Source organism: Berghia stephanieae, chromosome 10 (genome assembly GCF_034508935.2).
Source record: "Berghia stephanieae isolate SIO BIC M18660-M18661 chromosome 10, UCSD_Bste_1.3, whole genome shotgun sequence".
NCBI lineage: Eukaryota > Metazoa > Mollusca > Gastropoda > Nudibranchia > Aeolidiidae > Berghia > Berghia stephanieae.
In genome coordinates this window covers 263,662-286,126 of record NC_088369.1, presented here as the reverse complement: position 1 = coordinate 286,126, position 22,465 = coordinate 263,662, and the positions used below count along the sequence as shown (strand labels likewise).

General features: G+C 38.7%; 1 protein-coding gene across 8 annotated transcripts in view; it reads left to right on the top strand.

The window, feature by feature from the left end:
- The window catches only part of LOC144956012 (sodium leak channel NALCN-like), an 89,240-nt gene extending 67,041 nt beyond the window's left edge, over positions 1 to 22,199 (top strand). For 5 of the 8 annotated variants that reach the window (XM_078886291.1, XM_078886289.1, XM_078886292.1 and 2 more), the window contains 6 exons: positions 1,204 to 1,319; positions 8,070 to 8,227; positions 9,342 to 9,492; positions 10,924 to 11,127; positions 20,439 to 20,541; positions 20,835 to 22,199. In XM_078886291.1, coding sequence (XP_078742417.1) covers positions 1,204 to 1,319; positions 8,070 to 8,227; positions 9,342 to 9,492; positions 10,924 to 11,127; positions 20,439 to 20,541; positions 20,835 to 21,031 — 929 coding nt within the window. In that variant the 3' untranslated portion in view covers positions 21,032 to 22,199. The remainder of the gene's footprint in view (positions 1 to 1,203; positions 1,320 to 8,069; positions 8,228 to 9,341; positions 9,493 to 10,923; positions 11,128 to 20,438; positions 20,542 to 20,834) is intronic. The other 3 variants (XM_078886294.1, XM_078886293.1, XM_078886296.1) reach the window with 1 other exon arrangement.
- Positions 22,200 to 22,465: the final 266 nt, after the last annotated feature.

Below are 22,465 nucleotides of genomic sequence, written 5' to 3'. Positions count from 1 at the left end.
TGTTTGGTCTAGCTACAATGTCTAGCTACAACGTATATGTTTGGTCTAGCTACAACGTATATGTTTGGTCTAGCTACAACGTATATGTTTGGTCTAGCTACAACGTATATGTTTGGTCTAGCTACAACGTATATGTTTGGTCTAGCTACAGGCATGCACTGCCTGATTCCTGTGGATTGTGCCATTACTATAATGATGATGATGATGATGATGATGATGATGATGATGATGATGATGATGATGATGATGATGATGATGATGATGATGATGATGATGATGATATATAATATATAATAATATAATAATAATAATAATAATAATAATAATAATAATAATAATAATAATAATAATAATAATAATAATAATAATAATAATATAATAATAATAATAATAATAATAATAATAATAATAATAATAATAATAATAATAATAATAATAATATAATAATAATAATAATAATAATAATAATAATAATAATATATAATAATAATAATAATAATAATAATAATAATAATAATAATAATAATAATAATAATAATAATAATAATAATAGTAATAATAATATAATAATAATAATAATAATAATAATAATAATAATAATAATAATAATAATATAATAATAATAATATAATAATAATAATAATAATAATAATAATAATATAATAATAATAATAATAATAATAATAATAATAATAATTAATAATAATAATAATAATATAATAATAAATAATAATAATGATAATAATAATAATAGTAGTAATAATGATAATAATAATAATAGTAATAATAATAATAATTAAAAAAAAAAAAAAAAAAAAAAAAAAAAATAAAATAATAATAATAATAATAATAATAATAATAAAATAATAATAATAATAATAATAAAAATAATAGACATTCGCTTTCAGATCGGAAGGTCCTGGGTTCGAGCCTTGCTCAGAGCATAGTTGAGTCCTTGGAAAAGGCTCTTTATTCACATTCTTTCACCGTCCTCAGGTGTAAAGTGAGTACCTGACTGTTAATAGCGTTGTCTCTGTCCGAAAAAAATGAAATATGGCCTAACCTGCGTCATGTCCCGTCTTACATGTTTAATGTTGCTGTTGGCCAGCAACCCCATGTAAAGTGCTTTGAGCACGTTTAGTGGATATTTTGCGATATAAAAGCTCAATTTTTACGTTTCTGTTCCGTTCTTGACTGTGCCAGCCATCATTATGGAAAACTTTTCCCTGTTCTACTCCAATGAGGAGGACGCCCTTCTGTCTTACAATGACATTCGGCAGTTTCAGAACACTTGGAATCTGGTCGATATCAACAGAAAGGTAAGAAGCATGCTAGAGACTAGCGTCCTATACAAAGGATAGCAAGCAGTTACTATTGTCCGTTTCCCCCTATAGAAACTGGGATAAATTTTGTATCCATGGGCCTAATGGCTCTGAAGGACTACTTTCTATGAAGCGTGTGCTTTAACCCTCTTGTGGCTATGTGTGAGTCTTGCATTTGGACCAGGAAGGTCCAGGGTTCAAGACCCACTTTGAACACTGCATAGTTGAGGCCTTGGAAAAGGCTCTTTACTCATATTCTCTCACCGTACTCAGGTGTAAAATGAGTACCTGGTCATTAACAGCATTGCCTCTGTCTGAGAAATTGTAAAATCGCCTAATACGTGTCAGGTCTAGTCCTACATGTTAAGTGTTGCTGTTGGCTGGGGACCCCCTATAAAGCACTTTGAGCACGTTTAGCTGATATTACACTCTATATAAATGATCAAGTTAATATACAATTGGATTTGGTTTAAAATCTGGGTGGAACTTTTTTTTCTTATCCCTTAATGTATCTGACAGAAATTGAGTCACTGGGTCTATGTCAGATTTAACAGAAAATACTTTCTACTGGACGAACTTTATTGGCCAAGGTACAAAGGTCCAAATTTGAATTTTCCACAGTCGTGATTATCTTCGAAGCACGGATTTTCGACTTAATGACAAGACAAGAGAGAAGACTTTATCACTCGTAATTCAATTTTGACAGATTAAATGAGAAATCTTAAAGTGCACCAAGAATGAAAACAAATTTGATAAAGATTTGTCACTGAGATGAAATTGTATGTAATCCCTTCATAACAAATGTGATCCCTTCATAACAAATTATGTGATCTCTTCATAACAAACGTAATCCCATGTGGTCCCTTCATAACAAATGTGATCTCTTCATAACAAATGTGATCTCTTCATAACAAATGTGGTCCCTTCATAACAAATGTGGTCCCTTCATAACATATGTGATCCCTTCATAACAAATTTGATCTCTTCATAACAAATGTAATCCCTTCATAACAAATTATGTGATCCCTTCATAACAAATGTGGTCCCTTCATAACAAATGTGATCCCTTCATAACAAATGTAATCCCTTCATAACAAATTATGTGATCCCTTCATAACAAATGTGGTCCCTTCATAACAAATGTGATCCCTTCATAACAAATGTGATCCCTTCATAACAAATGTGGCCCCTTCATAACAAATGTGATCCCTTCATAACAAATGTGATCCCTTCATAATAAATGTGGTCCCTTCATAACAAATGTGGTCCCTTCATAACAAATGTAATTCCTTCATAACAAATCTGATCCCTTCATATCAAATGTGATCCCTTCATAACAAATGTGATCCCTTCATAACAAATGTGGTCCCTTCATAACCCTTCATAACAAATGTGATCCCTTCATAACAAATGTGATCCCTTCATAACAAATGTGATCCCTTCATAACAAATGTAATTCCTTCATAACAAATCTGATCCCTTCATATCAAATGTGATCCCTTCATAATAATAATAATAATAAATGGCATTTATATAGCGCTTTACCCCGTTGTCACAGGCTCTAAGCGCTTTACAGTGATATAAAACAAAACATATTACAGTGAGACAAGTGTGAAGGAAACGTGATACGAATTCAATTTAACAACAACAAAATATGAAAATAATATTGCAACATTATGACGTAAAAAGATAAAACTTTAAGCGAGATTTGAACGTTGTCAACGAATCCGAGCATCTCACGTGTGACGGGAGAGAGTTCCAAAAATGGGGGGCCGAAAATTGAAAAGACTGTTCACCTATTTTACGCAATGGCTTAGGTTTGACAAGGATTGATTGATCATTGCTTGACCTCAAGTTTCTATTGGGGACATATATGTTTAGAAGGTCTTTAATATAGGAGGGACTGTTCGTGCTCAGGGATTTGTAGACAACAGTACAAATCTTATAGGCAACTCTTTTTTCAACAGGAAGCCAATATAACTCACGGAGAAGAAGAGTTGCTGACGGGTATTTTTTGTTATTGCGTACAATGAGCCTGGCTGCGTTATTTTGAGCAACCTGAAGTTTGCTAATTTTGTCTTTAGTTAAATTCGCCCAAAGGGAGTTACAATAGTCCAATTTAGATAAAACCAAGGAATTAATTAAAAGTTCTGTTATATGCTTCGGTATTAAATTACGAATTTTGCTTATTTTTTTCATTTCTATGTACATAGATTGTATGGTGTTATTCACGTGGCTTGTCATGGAAAGATCTTTATCAATGATGACGCCAAGGTTTTTTGCTTTATTTGAAAATTCTATTGTGCTATTTCCGAGAGTAATTAGTGATTTATTTGCCTGTTTAAGGATACTCGGTCTTCCACACATTAAAATCTCAGTTTTACTATCATTTAATTTTAACTTATTGTGGTACATCCAAGATTTAATCTCATTAAAACAGCTCGTAATTCGTTGTATTAAGAACTGTAAATTACTAAGGGGTGCTGAATCATATATTTGCGTATCATCTGCATAAAAATGATAACTCAGATTGAATCTGGATATCACACTAGAAAGGGGCTGCATATATACAGTAAAAAGGACAGGGCCAAGAACAGAGCCTTGTGGCACTCCAAAATTTAGTAAAACTTGTTCTGACTAAACACCATTCACCACGACAGTCTGCCATCGATCCTGTAAATATGATGTAAACCATTTAAGGGCAATTCCTTTTATGCCGAACGTATTTTCTAGTCTTCTTAACAAAATGTCATGGTCAATGGTGTCAAAGGCAGCTGAAAGATCTAAAAGGCATAATACATTGATATTGTTAGCATCAGCATTACATAACAAGTCATTAAAGATTTTAAGAAGCGCCGTTTCAGTACTGTGTTGATGTTTGTAGGCTGACTGAAAGGGTTGTTCCAAACTGTTGTTCTTAAGATGAGATGTTAATTGTGTAAGAACTACCTTCTCCAAAAGTTTTGACAAAAAAGGTAAATTTGATACAGGACGATAATTGTTTAATATATTGTGGTCTAGTGATGGTTTCTTCAGAAGTGTTTGACGAGGGCACTTTTAAAGCACGATGGAACTTCGCCAGTCAGTATGGATGTATTTATGATTGATGTAATGGATGGTAATAATGTATCGATGGAGCTGGCCAAAAGCTGTGCTGGTAGGGGATCAAGGTCGCAGGATTTAATGGGGGCTTTTTTTATCAACTCGTTTATGAAACTAGGTGAAACTGGTTGGAACTTGTCTAAAGGGGTACCACAGAATGTATTTGTATCTATAAATGGTTCATGCCGATCTAGTTCTGAACGAATGTTATGGATTTTGTCTTTAAAAAAGTTGACAAATGTGTCTGGCAAGTCTCTTTGATTGGTTGTAGATGGTAATGAAGTGCATCTTTCACGTCCAAGTAGATCATTGCAGATGTTAAATAATTGTTTACAAGATTTAGAAGTTTCAAATTTTGAAAGAAAATACGTGGTCTTTGCCTTTTTTATTGTTGTCTTCCAGGCACGAAATGCGCTCTTGAATATTTCACGATGAATCATGAGGCCTGATGTTTTCAGCAGTCTTTCTGCTCTCCGACACTTCGTTTTAGCTTCTTTAACGTCCGACGTATACCACGGAGCATACTTGCGGTTGGTGACGGTCCTTGTTTGGAATGGCGCATGTTTGTCAAGCGTTTCAATGAGACAACTATTCCACTGGTCTGGAGAAATAATTGAATTTTTAGTAAGTTTTGTTTCTAAATCGCCTCTGAAATTGTCCAAATTAATGCCTTTAATGTTTCTGGTTGATGTGGTGGTGGTTTCTTGGCATGGTTTTGAAACGTCAAGATTGAAAGAAATGAGGGAGTGGTCCGAAAAGGGGAGATAATCGACGGTGGCGTTGGTTTTTTGGAACTCTGAATTTTCTACAATTACCCAATCTAAAATATGACCAGCAGAGTGGGTTGGCGTTGTTACGATCTGGCACATGTTGTTCTCTGATAATGACTCGTGCAATTTGGCGGTGTCTGTGACGTTGTCGAAGTGAAAATTAAAGTCGCCGAGTATAATTGAATGGCCAGGACACGTGTGTTGCAAAGTTAGCATCTCGTTGATTTCCTTCCTAACATCAGGTAATTTTATTTTGTTTTTCTTGTTTGCTGGCGGTCGGTAGATGCAGTTGAAGCTGTATCTTGTATTCTGGAGGGATAATCTAAGATCAATGGCCTCCATTGTTTTGCAGCGCATTTCGATGATTTCCACATGTTTACATAATTTTGTTTTATAAAATACGCCAATGCCACCCCCTCGCTGATCTTTCCTTGGATACGATCTAAATTGGTACCCAGGGGGTGTCATAGCTTTTTCAACTGGGTCGTCTCCAGACTGTGAGAGCCATGTCTCTACTATAAATAGAATATCGAAGTTCTTCTCCGTTAATAAATCGTTTAATTCTTCGGTTTTGTTACGGCAGGACTGTGCATTCAGAAGACCAATAACAATGTTATTGTTGTCGTTTGTGAAACTGTTTGTGGTTGGTACAGTTACAAGTGTTGGTGGTGGACGGGGGTTTGTGTGGGGGCGGGGTGGACATAACAAATGTGATCCCTTCATAACAAATGTGGTCCCTTCATAACCCTTCATAACAAATGTAATCCCTTCATCACAAATGTGATACCTTCATAACAAATGTGATCCCTTCATAACAAATGTGATCCCTTCATAACAAATGTGATCCCTTCATAACAAATGTTATCCCTTCATAACACTTCATAACAAATGTGATCACTTCATAACAAATGTGATCCCTTCATAACAAATGTGATCCCTTCATATTAAATGTGATCCCTTCATAACAAATGTAATTCCTTCATAACAAATGTAATCTTTTCATAACAAATGTGGTCCCTTCATAACAAATGTGATCCCTTCATAACAAATGTGATCCCTTCATAACAAATGTGATCCCTTCATAACAAATGTGATCCCTTCATAACAAATGTGATCCCTTCATAACAAATGTGATCCCTTCATAACAAATGTGATCCCTTCATAACAAATGTGATCCCTTCATATTAAATGTGATCCCTTCATAACAAATGTAATTCCTTCATAACAAATGTAATCTTTTCATAACAAATGTGGTCCCTTCATAACAAATGTGATCCCTTCATAACAAATGTGATCCCTTCATAACAAATGTGATCCCTTCATAACAAATGTGATCCCTTCATAACAAATGTGATTCCTTCATAACAAATGTGATCCCTTCATAACAAATGTGATCCCTTCATATTAAATGTGATCCCTTCATAACAAATGTGATCCCTTCATAACAAATGTGATCCCTTCATAACAAATGTGATCCCTTCATAACAAATGTTATCCCTTCATAACCCTTCATAACAAATGTAATCCCTTCATAACAAATGTGATCCCTTCATAACAAATGTGATCCCTTCATAACAAATGTGGTCCCTTCATAAAAATGTGATCCCTTCATAACAAATGTGGTCCCTTCATAACAAATGTGATCCCTTCATAACAAATGTGATCCCTTCATAATAAATGTGGTCCCTTCATAACAAATGTGATCCCTTCATAATAAATGTGGTCCCTTCATAACAAATGTGGTCCCTTCATAACAAATGTGATCCCTTCATAACAAATGTGATCCCTTCATAATAAATGTGGTCCCTTCATAACAAATGTGATCCCTTCATAACAAATGTGATCCCTTCATAACAAATGTGGTCCCTTCATAACCCTTCATAACAAATGTGATCCCTTCATAACAAATGTGATCTCTTCATAACAAATGTGATCCCTTCATAACAAATGTAATTCCTTCATAACAAATCTGATCCCTTCATATCAAATGTGATCCCTTCATAACAAATGTGATCCCTTCATAACAAATGTGGTCCCTTCATAACCCTTCATAACAAATGTAATCCCTTCATCACAAATGTGATACCTTCATAACAAATGTGATCCCTTCATAACAAATGTGATCCCTTCATAACAAATGTGGTCCCTTCATAACAAATGTGATCCCTTCATAACAAATTATGTGATCCCTTCATAACAAATGTGATCCCTTCATAACAAATGTGATCCCTTCATAACAAATGTGATCCCTTCATAACATATTATGTGATCCTTTCATAACAAATGTGGTCCCTTCATAACAAATGTGATCCCTTCATAAAAATGTGGTCCCTTCATAACCCTTCATAACAAATGTGATCCCTTCATAACAAATGTGATCCCTTCATAATAAATGTGGTCCCTTCATAACAAATGTAATCCCTTCATAACAAATGTGGTCCCTTCATAACAAATGTGGTCCCTTCATAACAAATGTGCTCCCTTCATATCAAATGTCGTCCCTTCATAACAAATGTGGCCCCTTCATAACAAATGTGGTCCCTTCATAACAAATGTGATCCCTTCATAACAAATTATGTGATCCCTTCATAACAAATGTGATCCCTTCATAACAAATGTGATCCCTTCATAACAAATGTGATCCCTTCATAACATATTATGTGATCCTTTCATAACAAATGTGGTCCCTTCATAACAAATGTGATCCCTTCATAAAAATGTGATCCCTTCATAACAAATGTGGTCCCTTCATAACAAATGTGGCCCCTTCATAACAAATGTGATCCCTTCATAACAAATGTGGTCCCTTCATAACAAATGTGGTCCCTTCATAACAAATGTGGTCCCTTCATATCATGACTTTTATCTTCTTCAGGGCATGATACCAGCCAGAAGGACACGATTCTTGCTGCGTCTGCTACGAGGTCGTCTAGAAGTAGACCTGGAACGAGATCGTCTGCTGTTCAAGTACATGTGTTTTGAGATAGAGAAGCTACACCAGGGAGGAGATGTCACATTCCATGATGTCCTGAGGTATTTTGTTTTCACTCATGTAGTCTTCATATATTTCTGTATAGATATATTTAAAGGTTATGTGTGGCTATGTGGTCTTGTGGTATGACATTCGCTTTCGGATTGGAAGGTCCTGGGTTCGAGCCTTGCTCGGCCCATCGTTGAGTCCTTGGAAAAGGCTCTTTACTCACATCCTCTCACTGTACTCAGGTGTAAAAGGAGTACCTGGTTGTTAACAGCACTGTCAATGTCGGAAAAGAACAATTGGTAATATCGCCTAACAGGCGTCATGTCTCGTTCTACATGTTACGTGTTGCTGTTGTCAGGGACCCCGTGTAAAGCACTTTGAGCACTTTTAGTTTTAGTGGATATTGCGCTATATAAAAGCTCAAGTTTAGGCTCAAGTTTAAAGGTTTGGAAATAACGTTCTTCTGACGAATGAAAACTAAAATCTAGCAAAATCTAACTAAGATCTTAAAATCTATGGCCAACGTTGACACCATTTTCATTCAGTTGTTTTTTTTATGCACCAAATTCTATGCATAGTTAAATAATCCGCCCCATTCCGTGTAAGTTCTTAGTTACCAAGAAAACACTTCTCTTTGTTTACATTTCAAGATCCTTTTTCTTGCAGACAACTGTGCCAAATATTTCTCTGCCATCTGCCTAGATTTGATTAATGTATGGATTGTTTTTAAAAAATGGCTTAAGAAAAGTTTTGAGCCCGAAACGTTCTGTATTGGTATTTTGTTCTTTTTCAAAGCTGCTATTTTCATTTTTGTTCATTATTTTTTACAGTCCACAGCTTCTGGCAGCTTTGTATCACTTTAAAATTTTATTCTAAGTTTTGTAGTTGAAATTGAAAAAAATTGAGAGAAAATAGATGTGATATTCGAGGCAAAGTACAAAGCCACGGAAAATACTTATTCAATTATGGATCACGGGTGCAACAATATTCAAGGGAGATAACCATGTCAAAATTTTGAAATGAGTCTTTTTTTCACTTCAGAGACAAAGCTTCTGGAGTCTTCTATGGATTCTTGTTACTAAAGCCATTATTTTGATTCCATAAGGTTAGTTGTTTATGCTATATTCAACGGTCTTGTGATAACCCCAATAACCTCCTCACTTCCAGTATGTTGTCCTACCGTTCTGTGGACATTCACAAGTCACTCCAGCTGGAGGAGTCCTTGGCCAGAGACGAATTGGAATACACCATCGAGGAGGAAGTGGCCAAACAGACCATCAAAAATTGGCTTGACAAATGTCTCAAAAGGATAAGAGCTGTGAGTCGTCATTTCTTTTTCTTGCTTCCATTTTTAACATTTACCATTCGTGGTAAAATTGTTGCTTAAAAAATTCCCCAAAAACATGAGCATTTATTGCTATAGAGCAATTTCCACTAAACATGCTCAAAGCGCTTTATAAGTTGTTCCTAGCCAACAACAATACTCAACATTTAGGACAAGATATGATGTCTGTTAGGCAATGTTACAATTATTTTTCTGAGAGACAGTGCTGTTAACTGCCAAGTTCTCATTTTACACATGAATACGGTGAGAGAGTATGAGTAAAGAGCCTTTTCCCCTCAGATAGGGACTTGAACCCTGGACCTTCAGTCCGAAGGCGAGTGTTATACCATAAGACCACAAAGCCGCTCAAAAGACAAAAAGTCTACAGCTTCAGATATCGTTGTCGTTACTTCAGTCAGATATCGTTGTCGTTACTTCAGACAGACAGACAGACAAACAGACAGACAGACAGACAGACTGACTTGTGATGCCTTGTTACATGTTGAGTCAGATATCGTTGTCGTTACTTCAGACAGACAGACAGACAGACAGACTGACTTGTGATGCCTTGTTACATGTTGAGTCAGATATCGTTGTCGTTACTTCAGACAGACAGACAGACAGACAGACAGACAGACAGACTGACTTGTGATGCCTTGTTACATGTTGAGTCAGATATCGTTGTCGTTACTTCAGACAGACAGACAGACAGACAGACAGACAGACAGACAGACAGACTGACTTGTGATGCCTTGTTACATGTTGAGTCAGATATCGTTGTCGTTACTTCAGACAGACAGACAGACAGACAGACAGACTGACTTGTGATGCCTTGTTACATGTTGAGTCAGATATTGTTGTCGTTACTTCAGACAGACAGACTGACTTGTGATGCCTTGTTACATGTTGAGTCAGATATCGTTGTCGTTACTTCAGACAGACAGACAGACAGACAGACAGACAGACAGACAGACAGACAGACTGACTTGTGATGCCTTGTTACATGTTGAGTCAGATATCGTTGTCGTTACTTCAGACAGACAGACAGACAGACAGACAGACAGACAGACAGACAGACAGACAGACTGACTTGTGATGCCTTGTTACATGTTGAGTCAGATATCGTTGTCGTTACTTCATACAGACAGACAGACAGACAGACAGACAGACAGACTGACTTGTGATGCCTTGTTACATGTTGAGTCAGATATCGTTGTCGTTACTTCAGACAGACAGACAGACAGACAGACTGACTTGTGATGCCTTGTTACATGTTGAGTCCATTCCATCCAATGTCATAGAATTTATATTTTTGTCTTTTAAAAAACGTTGCTTTGTTTTGCCATTATGTTTCTTTTCTTCTTATGTTGAAAGGTTTCTACGGAGATCTCCAATTATTTCTTTTCTCTTTATTTTCCCAACCAGAGAGAGCATTCCAATCTTATTTCAAACCTTCGGGCCACGAATGAACCGCTCTTCACTGTGACTGAACTCTCGGCAGTCAACGATCAAACGAAAGAGGAGAACAAAGAAGAAGGGCAAGCTCCGCCACGTACCAGGAAGAAAGGCCACGTGGAGCTACGCATCCCTGTGATTCAGCCACCTGCAAACACACAGGTAGATTCAACCGTGAGCTCAAATGGGTTTTCAAATCCTATTTTATTACTCTCTTGATTGTGTTGTGCATGTTGTTTGTAGTCTTCATATATTTCTGTAAAGATATATTTAAAGGTTATGTGCGGCTATGTGGTCTTGTGGTATGACATTCGCTTTCGGATTGGAAGGTCCTGGGTTTGACCCTTGCTCGGCACATCGTTGAGTCCTTGGAAAAGACTCTTTACTCACATTCTCTCACTGTACTCAGGTATAAAATGAGTACCTGGCCGTTTACAGCGTTGTCTCTGTCCGAAAAATTGTAATATCGCTTAACAGGCATCGTGTCACATCCTACATGATTAAGTGTTGCTGTTGGCCAGGGACCCCTTGTAAAGTGCTTTGAGCACATTTAGTGGATAATGCGCTATATAAAAGCTCAATAAAGCTCAATCATTGCTTCAATCTTCTGTCTTAAGGAAAAAGACAGTGTGTGTACTTTAAAAACAATAAACAAAAATGAATAGAACAGCTTAAAAAAAACAAGAACAAAATACCAAACACAGAACATTTTGGGTTCAAACCTTTCTTCAGCCTATAACAAAAACAAAAACAAAAATACATCACTTACAAACCAGATATACCAGAATCTTTGGCACTCCCTGTCTACAAGTAATAGGAACTTTGAAAATAATATATATTAGATCCTATTACTTACAGAAAGAATGTGCCAAATATATCTCTGTTGCCCTTCTGTTTTTTTTTTAAAGTGATGTATTCATGTTTTTATTGTTTTTCTTATTGGCTGAAGAAGGGATTTGAGCTTGAAACGTTCCATGTTTGTTTTTTTTGTTTATTTATTTGATGCTGTCATTAAAAAAAATGTTTTACATTACAAAAGCATTTATATTAATTTGATAAAAAATACATCATATAATCTACATTTAGTATTGATATTTCAAGTACGCGTGTTATAATTTTTACAATCCACAGTTTCTAGCAGCTTAGTATATGTATGTGTACTTGTAATGTGTAGACACATAACAGTAACATGATCATTTTCCTCTAGATGGAAGAGATAAAAGTAGAAGGATAGATGGGTTAATTCTAATCCGAATATCTTTCAAATCACAATTTCTCCAAATATTTATGGCTAAGCATAGTTAGTGGCTGGATTGGTAATCGTGATAGTGGAAAAACTGGTTCCGAAATTGCCTCCTTGGGTAGGGAGGGAACTTGACACACATTACCCAGGTGTAACTCGGGTGTGAATGAGTTCCTGACTGTAGGTAATGAAGGCTATTGTAAGAGCGCCAGTTTAAAAACAACACCTACCAGGCAACTGGTACTGTATGAAATGAAAGTATGATTTCATATGGCCTGTTAAGGGAATGCATGAACATTGGGAAGCGCACTGAGCATGGTAAATCCATGGAAATGTGCTATATAAATGCTAATATTTATTATATTTTCTATAACGGTGATTGAACAGGGACTTCATTTTTTTTCTTTTTTTGGGATGTAGAAAGTCATAAAACAGTCATGATATAGGTGTGGTTCTGCCCCCTTAGAGAAAACAGTCATGATATAGGTGTGGTTCTGCCCCCTTAGAGAAAACAGTCATGATATAGGTGTGGTTCTGCCCCCTTAGAGAAAACAGTCATGATATAGGTGTGGTTCTGCCCCCTTAGAGAAAACAGTCATGATATAGGTGTGGTTCTGCCCCTAAGAGAAAACAGTCATGATATAGGTGTGGTTCTGCCCCCTTAGAGAAAACAGTCATGATATAGGTGTGGTTCTGCCCCCTTAGAGAAAACAGTCATGATATAGGTGTGGTTCTGCCCCCTTAGAGAAAACAGTCATGATATAGGTGTGGTTCTGCCCCCTTAGAGAAAACAGTCATGATATAGGTGTGGTTCTGCCCCCTTAGAGAAAACAGTCATGATATAGGTGTGGTTCTGCCCCCTTAGAGAAAACAGTCATGATATAGGTGTGGTTCTGCCTCCTTAGAGAAAACAGTCATGATATAGGTGTGGTTCTGCCCCCTTAGAGAAAACAGTCATGATATAGGTGTGGTTCTGCCCCCTAAGAGAAAACAGTCATGATATAGGTGTGGTTCTGCCCCTTAGAGAAAACAGTCATGATATAGGTGTGGTTCTGCCCCCTTAAAGAAAACAGTCATGATATAGGTGTGGTTCTGCCCCCTTAGAGAAAACAGTCATGATATAGGTGTGGCTCTGCCCCCTTAGAGAAAACAGTCATGATATAGGTGTGGCTCTGCCCCCTTAGAGAAAACAGTCATGATATAGGTGTGGCTCTGCCCCTTAGAGAAAACAGTCATGATATAGGTGTGGTTCTGCCCCCTTAGAGAAAACAGTCATGATATAGGTGTGGTTCTGCCCCCTTAGAGAAAACAGTCATGATATAGGTGTGGCTCTGCCCCCTTAGAGAAAACAGTCATGATATAGGTGTGGTTCTGCCCCCTTAGAGAAAACAGTCATGATATAGGTGTGGTTCTGCCCCCTTAGAGAAAACAGTCATGATATAGGTGTGGTTCTGCCCCCTTAGAGAAAACAGTCATGATATAGGTGTGGCTCTGCCCCCTTAGAGAAAACAGTCATGATATAGGTGTGGCTCTGCCCCCTTAGAGAAAACAGTCATGATATAGGTGTGGCTCTGCCCCCTTAGAGAAAACAGTCATGATATAGGTGTGGCTCTGCCCCCTTAGAGAAAACAGTCATGATATAGGTGTGGCTCTGCCCCCTTAGAGAAAACAGTCATGATATAGGTGTGGCTCTGCCCCCTTAGAGAAAACAGTCATGATATAGGTGTGGTTCTGCCCCCTTAGAGAAAACAGTCATGATATAGGTGTGGCTCTGCCCCTTAGAGAAAACAGTCATGATATAGGTGTGGTTCTGCCCCCTTAGAGAAAACAGTCATGATATAGGTGTGGCTCTGCCCCCTTAGAGAAAACAGTCATGATATAGGTGTGGTTCTGCCCCTTAGAGAAAACAGTCATGATATAGGTGTGGTTCTGCCCCCTTAGAGAAAACAGTCATGATATAGGTGTGGTTCTGCCCCCTTAGAGAAAACAGTCATGATATAGGTGTGGTTCTGCCCCCTTAGAGAAAACAGTCATGATATAGGTGTGGTTCTGCCCCCTTAGAGAAAACAGTCATGATATAGGTGTGGTTCTGCCCCCTTAGAGAAAACAGTCATGATATAGGTGTGGTTCTGCCCCCTTAGAGAAAACAGTCATGATATAGGTGTGGTTCTGCCCCCTTAGAGAAAACAGTCATGATATAGTGTGGTTCGAGTGTTAGTTGCCCCCTTAGAGAAAACAGTCATGATATAGGTGTGGTTCTGCCTCCTTAGAGAAAACAGTCATGATATAGGTGTGGTTCTGCCCCCTTAGAGAAAACAGTCATGATTAGGTGTGGTTCTGCCCCCTTAGAGAAAACAGTCATGATATAGGTGTGGTTCTGCCCCCTTAGAGAAAACAGTCATGATATAGGTGTGGTTCTGCCCCCTTAGAGAAAACAGTCATGATATAGGTGTGGTTCTGCCCCTTAGAGAAAACAGTCATGATATAGGTGTGGTTCTGCCCCTTAGAGAAAACAGTCATGATATAGGTGTGGTTCTGCCCCCTTAGAGAAAACAGTCATGATATAGGTGTGGTTCTGCCCCCTTAGAGAAAACAGTCATGATATAGGTGTGGTTCTGCCCCCTTAAGAAAACAGTCATGATATAGGTGTGGTTCTGCCCCCTTAGAGAAAACAGTCATGATATAGGTGTGGTTCTGCCCCCTTAGAGAAAACAGTCATGATATAGGTGTGGTTCTGCCTCCTTAGAGAAAACAGTCATGATATAGGTGTGGTTCTGCCCCCTTAGAGAAAACAGTCATGATATAGGTGTGGTTCTGCCCCTTAGAGAAAACAGTCATGATATAGGTGTGGTTCTGCCCCTTAGAGAAAACAGTCATGATATAGGTGTGGTTCTGCCCCCTTAGAGAAAACAGTCATGATATAGGTGTGGTTCTGCCCCTTAGAGAAAACAGTCATGATATAGGTGTGGTTCTGCCCCCTTAGAGAAAACAGTCATGATATAGGTGTGGTTCTGCCCCCTTAGAGAAAACAGTCATGATATAGTGTGGTTCTGCCCCCTTAGAGAAAACAGTCATGATATAGGTGTGGTTCTGCCCCTTAGAGAAAACAGTCATGATATAGGTGTGGTTCTGCCCCCTTAGAGAAAACAGTCATGATATAGGTGTGGTTCTGCCCCCTTAGAGAAAACAGTCATGATATAGGTGTGGTTCTGCCCCCTTAGAGAAAACAGTCATGATATAGGTGTGGTTCTGCCCCCTTAGAGAAAACAGTCATGATATAGGTGTGGTTCTGCCCCCTTAGAGAAAACAGTCATGATATAGGTGTGGTTCTGCCCCCTTAGAGAAAACAGTCATGATATAGGTGTGGTTCTGCCCCTTAGAGAAAACAGTCATGATATAGGTGTGGCTCTGCCCCCTTAGAGAAAACAGTCATGATATAGGTGTGGTTCTGCCCCCTTAAGAAAAACAGTCATGATATAGGTGTGGTTCTGCCCCTTAGAGAAAACAGTCATGATATAGGTGTGGTTCTGCCCCCTTAGAGAAAACAGTCATGATATAGGTGTGGTTCTGCCCCCTTAGAGAAAACAGTCATGATATAGGTGTGGCTCTGCCCCCTTAGAGAAAACAGTCATGATATAGGTGTGGTTCTGCCCCCTTAGAGAAAACAGTCATGATATAGGTGTGGTTCTGCCCCCTTAGAGAAAACAGTCATGATATAGGTGTGGTTCTGCCCCCTTAGAGAAAACAGTCATGATATAGGTGTGGTTCTGCCCCCTTAGAGAAAACAGTCATGATATAGGTGTGGTTCTGCCCCCTTAGAGAAAACAGTCATGATATAGGTGTGGTTCTGCCCCTTAGAGAAAACAGTCATGATATAGGTGTGGTTCTGCCCCCTTAGAGAAAACAGTCATGATATAGGTGTGGTTCTGCCCCCTTAGAGAAAACAGTCATGATATAGGTGTGGTTCTGCCCCCTTAGAGAAAACAGTCATGATATAGGTGTGGTTCTGCCCCCTTAGAGAAAACAGTCATGATATAGGTGTGGTTCTGCCCCCTTAGAGAAAACAGTCATGATATAGGTGTGGTTCTGCCCCCTTAGAGAAAACAGTCATGATATAGGTGTGGTTCTGCCCCCTTAGAGAAAACAGTCATGATATAGGTGTGGTTCTGCCCCCTTAGAGAAAACAGTCATGATATAGGTGTGGTTCTGCCCCCTTAGAGAAAACAGTCATGATATAGGTGTGGTTCTGCCCCCTTAGAGAAACAGTCATGATATAGGTGTGGTTCTGCCCCCTTAGAGAAAACAGTCATGATATAGGTGTGGTTCTGCCCCCTTAGAGAAAACAGTCATGATATAGGTGTGGTTCTGCCCCCTTAAAGAAAACAGTCATGATATAGGTGTGGTTCTGCCCCCTTAGAGAAAACAGTCATGATATAGGTGTGGTTCTGCCCCTTAGAGAAAACAGTCATGATATAGGTGTGGTTCTGCCCCCTTAGAGAAAACAGTCATGATATAGGTGTGGTTCTGCCCCCTTAGAGAAAACAGTCATGATATAGGTGTGGTTCTGCCCCTTAGAGAAAACAGTCATGATATAGGTGTGGTTCTGCCCCCTTAAAGAAAACAGTCATGATATAGGTGTGGTTCTGCCCCCTTAGAGAAAACAGTCATGATATAGGTGTGGTTCTGCCCCCTTAGAGAAAACAGTCATGATATAGGTGTGGTTCTGCCCCCTTAGAGAAAACAGTCATGATATAGGTGTGGTTCTGCCCCCTTAGAGAAAACAGTCATGATATAGGTGTGGTTCTGCCCCCTTAGAGAAAACAGTCATGATATAGGTGTGGTTTCTGCCCCCTTAGAGAAAACAGTCATGATATAGGTGTGGTTCTGCCCCCTTAGAGAAAACAGTCATGATATAGGTGTGTTCTGCCCCCTTAGAGAAAACAGTCATGATATAGGTGTGGTTCTGCCCCCTTAGAGAAAACAGTCATGATATAGGTGTGGTTCTGCCCCCTTAGAGAAAACAGTCATGATATAAGTGTGGTTCTGCCCCCTTAGAGAAAACAGTCATGATATAGGTGTGGTTCTGCCCCCTTAGAGAAAACAGTCATGATATAGGTGTGGTTCTGCCCCCTTAGAGAAAACAGTCATGATATAGGTGTGGTTCTGCCCCCTTAGAGAAAACAGTCATGATATAGGTGTGGTTCTGCCCCCTTAGAGAAAACAGTCATGATATAGGTGTGGTTCTGCCCCCTTAGAGAAAACAGTCATGATATAGGTGTGGTTCTGCCCCCTTAGAGAAAACAGTCATGATATAGGTGTGGTTCTGCCCCCTTAGAGAAAACAGTCATGATATAGGTGTGGTTCTGCCCCCTTAGAGAAAACAGTCATGATATAGGTGTGGTTCTGCCCCCTTAGAGAAAACAGTCATGATATAGGTGTGGTTCTGCCCCCTTAGAGAAAACAGTCATGATACAGGTGTGGTTCTGCCCCCTTAGAGAGGGAGATTGATACTTATTTTATTGGTCTTTTGGTTAACGTGGCAAGGGACAGCATGGCTCAGCAGTACAGTCTTTGCTTCGTACCCGAAAGGTACCGAGTTCGATCACTCGCTGCTGCGCTCTGTGGCCTTGAGCAAGTCACCTCGCCCTAGTTCAATTTACTGCGGCTGATGCCTGGGTTATTCCAGTCTTTCCTTGGAATAGACACTAGAGACAAATTTCCCCAATGGGATGAATAAAGGGAATTTTTTTTTTTTTGTTTGTTTGAAAGATTTTGTGTGATTTAAAAATGATTATTGAGGTAAGGGAGGTGTTGGCTGTGGACCTTAAAAATGATTATTGAGGTAAGGGAGATGTTGGCTGTGGACCTTAAAAATGATTATTGAGATAAGGGAGATGTTGGCTGTGGATTTTTAAAATAATTATTGAGGTAAGGGAGATGTTGGCTGTGGACCTTAAAAATGATTATTGAGATAAGGGAGGTGTTGGCTGTGGATTTTTAAAATAATTATTGAGGTAAGGGAGATGTTGGCTGTGGACCTTAAAAATGATTATTGAGGTAAGGGAGGTGTTGGCTGTGGACCTTAAAAATGATTATTGAGATAAGGGAGATGTTGGCTGTGGATTTTTAAAATAATTATTGAGGTAAGGGAGATGTTGGCTGTGGACCTTAAAAATGATTATTGAGGTAAGGGAGGTGTTGGCTGTGGACCTTAAAAATGATTATTGAGGTAAGGGAGATGTTGGCTGTGGACCTTAAAAATGATTATTGAGATAAGGGAGATGTTGGCTGTGGATTTTTAAAATAATTATTGAGGTAAGGGAGATGTTGGCTGTGGACCTTAAAAATGATTATTGAGGTAAGGGAGATGTTGGCTGTGGATTTTTAAAATAATTATTGAGGTAAGAGAGATGTTGGCTGTGGACCTTAAAAATGATTATTGAGATAAGGGAGATGTTGGCTGTGGATTTTTAAAATAATTATTGAGGTAAGAGAGATGTTGGCTGTGGATTTTTAAAATAATTATTGAGGTAAGAGAGGTGTTGGCTGTGGACCTTAAAAATGATTATTGAGGTAAGGGAGATGTTGGCTGTGGACCTTAAAAATGATTATTGAGGTACGGGAGATGTTGGCTGTGGACCTTAAAAATGATTATTGAGGTAAGAGAGATGTTGGCTGTGGACCTTAAAATGATTATTGAGGTAAGGGAGATGTTGGCTGTGGACCTTAAAATGATTATTGAGGTAAGGGAGATGTTGGCTGTGGACCTTAAAAATGATTATTGAGGTACGGGAGATGTTGGCTGTGGACCTTAAAAATGATTATTGAGATAAGGGAGATGTTGGCTGTGGACCTTAAAAATGATTATTGAGATAAGGGAGATGTTGGCTGTGGACCTTAAAAATGATTATTGAGGTACGGGAGATGTTGGCTGTGGACCTTAAAAATGATTATTGAGATAAGGGAGATGTTGGCTGTGGACCTTAAAAATGATTATTGAGGTAAGGGAGATGTTGGCTGTGGACCTTAAAAATGATTATTGAGGTAAGGGAGATGTTGGCTGTGGACTTTAAAATTGATTATTGAGGTAAGGGAGATGTTGGCTGTGGACCTTAAAATGATTATTGAGGTAAGGGAGATGTTGGCTGTGGACCTTAAAAATGATTATTGAGGTAAGGGAGATGTTGGCTGTGGACCTTAAAATGATTATTGAGGTACGGGAGATGTTGCTGTGACCCTAATGATTATGGAAGGGAGATGTGTGGACCTTAAAATGATTATTGAGGTACGGGAGATGTTGGCTGTGGACCTTAAAATGATTATTGAGGGAAGGGAGATGTTGGCTGTGGACCTTAAAATGATTATTGAGGTACGGGAGATGTTGGCTGTGGACCTTAAAATAATTATTGAGGGAAGGGAGATGTTCGCTGTGGACCTTAAAATGATTATTGAGGTAAGGGAGATGTTGGCTGTGGACCTTAAAATGATTATTGAGGTAAGGGAGATGTTGGCTGTGGACCTTAAAATGATTATTGAGGTACGGGAGATGTTGGCTGTGGACCTTAAAAATGATTATTGAGGTAAGGGAGATGTTGGCTGTGGACCTTGATGTGTAACTTGCTGGATTGGTTCATATTGTTGTCCTGTCTTGGACCAAGGTAAAGCAGCATTGAGCAATGTCAATGACTGGATGGATGACTTTTATTTTGTGTCTTGATGTAAGGAACTTTACATTGAGCTTTGAACTTTTTTTTTTTTGATATAGTGCAACATCCACTAAACGTGCTCAAAGCGCTTTACAAGGGGTCCCTGACCAACAGCAACATTTAACATTTAGGACGGGACATGACGCCTGTTTGGCGATATTACATTTTTTTCAAACAAAGACAACGCTGTTAACAGCCAGGTACCCATTTTACACCTGAGTAGGTGAGAAAATGTGAGTAAAGAGCCTTTTCCAAAGACTCAACTATGTGCTGACATAACCTCACTTGACTCAGATGTCAATGCATAACTGGGGATAACAATGACAAATATTGTAAGAATTTTTGTGCAAAAAGATGCCTTACAGCTAGTTTCTTTCTACAATGGGAATTCAAAATATAAACCTAAAACCTGCCGAAAGGAATAAAATCAAAGCATTGCGAATTGCATGGATCTGTGTTGTATAAACAGGCATTTTTATTTGGTAGACCTTCTTTATTCGCATGGTTACAATTTATTAACTATTCTTTTCCTTCAGGGTTCTTCTTCTCGGAAATATTTGACTCCAGCTGGTGACAACGCATCCCGATCGGAGAAAGACAGAGGACATTTGAGGAAGAGAAGTTGCAAGATGCCGGCATGTAAGTCATCAATATTGCCTTGTTTTCCCACTCTTTAAAAAAAAAAAATTTTGTATGCCATATAGATTGAATTATAGAACAGATACAACACTGTTAACATCCAGGTACTCATTTTACACCTGAGTACTGTGAGAGAATGTAAGTAAAGAGCCTTTTTCAAGGACCCAACCGTGTGTCATTCGGAGTGGTACTCGAACTCAGGACCTTCCAATCGGAAGGCGAGGGTCCCTTCCACTAGACCACATTATAGCCACACATTACAAAATCAATTTGTCTTTTTCTTGTTGTTCCAGCCGGCAAACAGCTCCCCCTGGTGTCCGAAAACAACTCGGACCAAACCACCTCTCCGACTTACATCCCCCCATTCCCCTCAGACTCCATCTTGGTTGGCAAGGAAGTGTCGACAGACATCGACTCGTGGTGGAACGAGCAAAACTACTACAACTACCATGATGAAGGGGTGCTCATGACGGACACCAAGAAGCATTGAGTGACAGTTGGACTGGTGACTTTACGACCAGCAAAACTACTACAACTACCATGATGAAGGGGTGCTCATGACGGACACCAAGAAGCATTGAGTGACAGTTGGACTGGTGACTTTACGACCAGCAAAACTACTACAACTACCATGATGAAGGGGTGCTCATGACGGACACCAAGAAGCATTGAGTGACAGTTGGACTGGTGACTTTACGACCAGCAAAACTACAACAACTACCATGATGAAGGGGTGCTCATGACGGACATCAAGAAGCATTGAGTGACAGTTGGACTGGTGACTTTACGACCAGCAAAACTACAACAACTACCATGATGAAGGGGTGCTCATGACGGACACCAAGAAGCATTGAGTGACTTTACAAGTGTCCCACTCTCTCAACATAGTATTATGAAAAATTTTATAGCTTTTAAGAGATAAGTCGTCCTTCAGAGCCATTGGGCTCATGGAGCCTGAGTTTATCCCAGTTTCTGTAGCGTGAAACTGACAATAGCAATTACTTGTTACCTTTTGGATAGAACTCTATTATATCACAAAGTGTTTTCCACTAGATCTAACAGACCCACCTACCCAATCACTGCTGGGTGGATGGGTGGTGGTGGTGGTGGGGGGGTATTCACCAGGGATCAATCTCTGTCTCTTTATGTGTGAAACGAGTGCCCTACCAACTGAGCTATTAGGACCCCAGTGCACATAGCCTTATAGAAATACCAATAGATCAATACCAACACATAGCCTTATAGAAATACCAATAGATCAATACCAAAGGAAGCCAAGTCAAATATGAACCAGAGTATCAAACTCTCAATGTTGTTAGTCACCTTCTCGTTCTTTCAAAGTACAATGTTCTGTTGATTTTGGAACAGCCTATCTGCTGGTATTAATTTATTGAATCATGTTTGGTGTGAGCGCCAATACTACAAACATCCGATATCAGAAAAGTAAAGGGCAGGTAATTCCAGATCCTGCTTAGTTTTTAAAAATCATATTTACAGACCCACAATTACATTTTTTACATGTGGGAGGAGGAGAGGGAGAAGGAGATAGAAGAAGAGAGGAAGGAGGAGGAGGAGGAAGAAGAGGAGGAGATAGAAGAAGAAGAGAGGAAGAAGGAGGAGGAGGAAGAGAGGAGGAGATAGAAAAAGTGAAGATGGAAGAGGAGGAAGAAGAAGAGGAGGAAAAGGAGTAGATAACTCTTTAAGGCTGTTATGCCTGTGTGCCCCTATGACTAGTACTGTACCATATTTTGTTGTTGTTGTTGTTGTTGGATAAAAGCGAATAAGCAAGCATTTGTTTTTGTTGATTTGTATTATATATATATATATATATATATATATATATATATATATATATATATATATATATATATATATATATATATATATATATATATATATATATATATATATATATATATATATA